This window comes from Dipodomys ordii, unplaced genomic scaffold (genome assembly GCF_000151885.1).
Source record: "Dipodomys ordii isolate 6190 unplaced genomic scaffold, Dord_2.0 Scaffold743, whole genome shotgun sequence".
NCBI classification, from domain to species: Eukaryota; Metazoa; Chordata; class Mammalia; order Rodentia; family Heteromyidae; genus Dipodomys; species Dipodomys ordii.
The window spans coordinates 15,994-18,006 of NW_012267959.1; the positions used below are offsets into that span (position 1 = coordinate 15,994).

General features: G+C 50.1%; 1 protein-coding gene across 1 annotated transcript; it reads right to left on the bottom strand.

The window, feature by feature from the left end:
- Positions 1 to 915: 915 nt before the first annotated feature.
- On the bottom strand, positions 916 to 1,548 carry LOC106001895 (MOB kinase activator 3A-like). The gene has a single exon (XM_013036840.1). It carries the CDS (start codon positions 1,417 to 1,419, stop codon positions 916 to 918), a length of 504 nt encoding a protein of 167 aa, XP_012892294.1. The 5' UTR covers positions 1,420 to 1,548.
- Positions 1,549 to 2,013: the final 465 nt, after the last annotated feature.

Sequence of the window (2,013 nt, forward strand, 5' to 3'; positions counted from 1 at the left end):
TAGCTTGGGCAGGAAAGTCCATGAGCCTTTTAATTTTGTTGATCACCTTAGCCTGGGAGCTGTCCCTGAGCTCTTCAGCTCAAGGTAAGTGGTCTACCACTTGAGCCACAGTACCACTTCTGGTTTTCTGGTGGTTAATTGGAGATAAGAGTCTCATAGATGTTCCTGCCCAGGCTGGGCGCTGGGGGCTCATGCCAGCTGAGATCTGAGGATCACGGTTCAAAGCCAGGCTGGGCAAGGAAAGTCCGTGAGACTCTTATCGCCAATAAACCACTCAGAAAACCGGAAGTGGAGCTGTGGCTCGAGTAGTAGAGGGCTCACCCTGAGTTGAAGAGCTGAAGGATAGCACCCAGGCTCAAGAGTTCAAGCTCCAGGGCTGGGAAGGTGGATCAGTGGTAGAGCACTTGCCTTATATGCATGAGGCCCTGGGTTTGGTTCCTTAGCACCACTTAAGCAGAAAAAAAAAGCCAAAAGTGGTGCTATGGCTCAAGTGGTAGTGCGCCCAGGCCCAGAGTTCAGGCCCCATGACTGGACCAAAAAAAAAAAAAGACAAGCTCCATGACTGACATCCCCCCCCCACATCCCCACCCCCCCCAAAAAAAGAGAATAGGAAGTAGAGACTGGCTGGTCCTTCCTTTTCTTTTCTTTTTTTTTGCCCCCTTTCTTTTCTTTATTTTTGCCAGTCCCGAACTCAGGATTGAACTCAGGTCCTGGGCACTTCTCTAAGTTTCTTTTGCTCAAGGCTAGCATTCTACCACTTTAAGCTATAGCTCCATTTTCAACTTTTTGGTGATTAATTGGAAGTAAGAGTCTCATTGGCTTTGAACTATGATCCGAAGATCTCAGCCTCCTGCATAGCTAGGATTATAGGCACGAGCCACCAGCACCCAGCTGGTTGGTCTTTGTGATGTCTGCTCAGGCTCTGAGGTCACTGGGACCACATGCAAGCAGCACCAGCATGAGGAAGAAATCAAGATCCTGAGAGCCACCCAACTCACCAACGTTGGTGGGGAAGATGTCCTCGTTGTTGATCTGTACCTCGATCCAGTCCATGAGCAGGTCCATGTACCGGGGTGCTGACAATGCAGTGGGCTTCCGGAACCTTTGCTCATCCTGCCAGCGGTACTCATACTTAGGGCCCCCAGACATGATGGGGCAGGACTGCTCGGTGCAGCCATCACTGATGGTGCCATAGATGAGGTTGACACGGTTGAAGAAGTCCACCACATGCACGGCTACCCAGTCATTAAGCTCCTCACCTGGGGGCAGCTGCACGGCCAGCCGCAGGTCCAGCCCCGCATTCAATGATGCCTGTGCCTTCTTGTGCAGCTCAAAGCGCTGAGTGCCAGGCTCAAACTTGCGCTTGGGCCGGAATGTCTTGTCCTTGTTGAAAACTTGCTTGAGGAAGGGGTTGGACATTTTGGTAGCACCTACTGTTGAGGTCACCTTAAGGGCAGGATGGAGGCCTGTGTTGAGTCACTCCCAAGGCCTTGAGAATAGCACTGGACCTGTTCTCTTTCCTGGGATCTGAAACACACAGAGGGATATTTAGGATACAAACAAAATGAGGACCTTCCCTAGGGCTGGTTTCCTGGAATAAGTAGCTATGTGGCACAGTCCAGAAGCCTGAATGCTTACAACACTAATAACCATGGCCCCAACCTAGAGCAGTTGCATCCGGACTCACTGCTCCAGGCATGTCTTCTGACAATATGGAAACAATATGGGGGTGGGGAACTGAGCTTCTATTGTGCTGGGGGGATGCAGAGGGCTGTCAGTGGCCTCCATGAGGAGGTGGCTACATCCTGATGATGCATAAAACCCCTGGACTCAATCATCTATTGAAAAGGGGTCTTTGCAGATGTGAGAAAGTTGAAAATCTAAAGATGAAGCTATGCTGGGCATTAATGGCTTATGCTTATACTTCTAGCTACTGAAGAGGCTGAGATCTGAGGATCACGGTTCAAAGTCAGTTGGGGCAGGAAAGTCCGTGAGACTTTTTTTTTTTTTTTT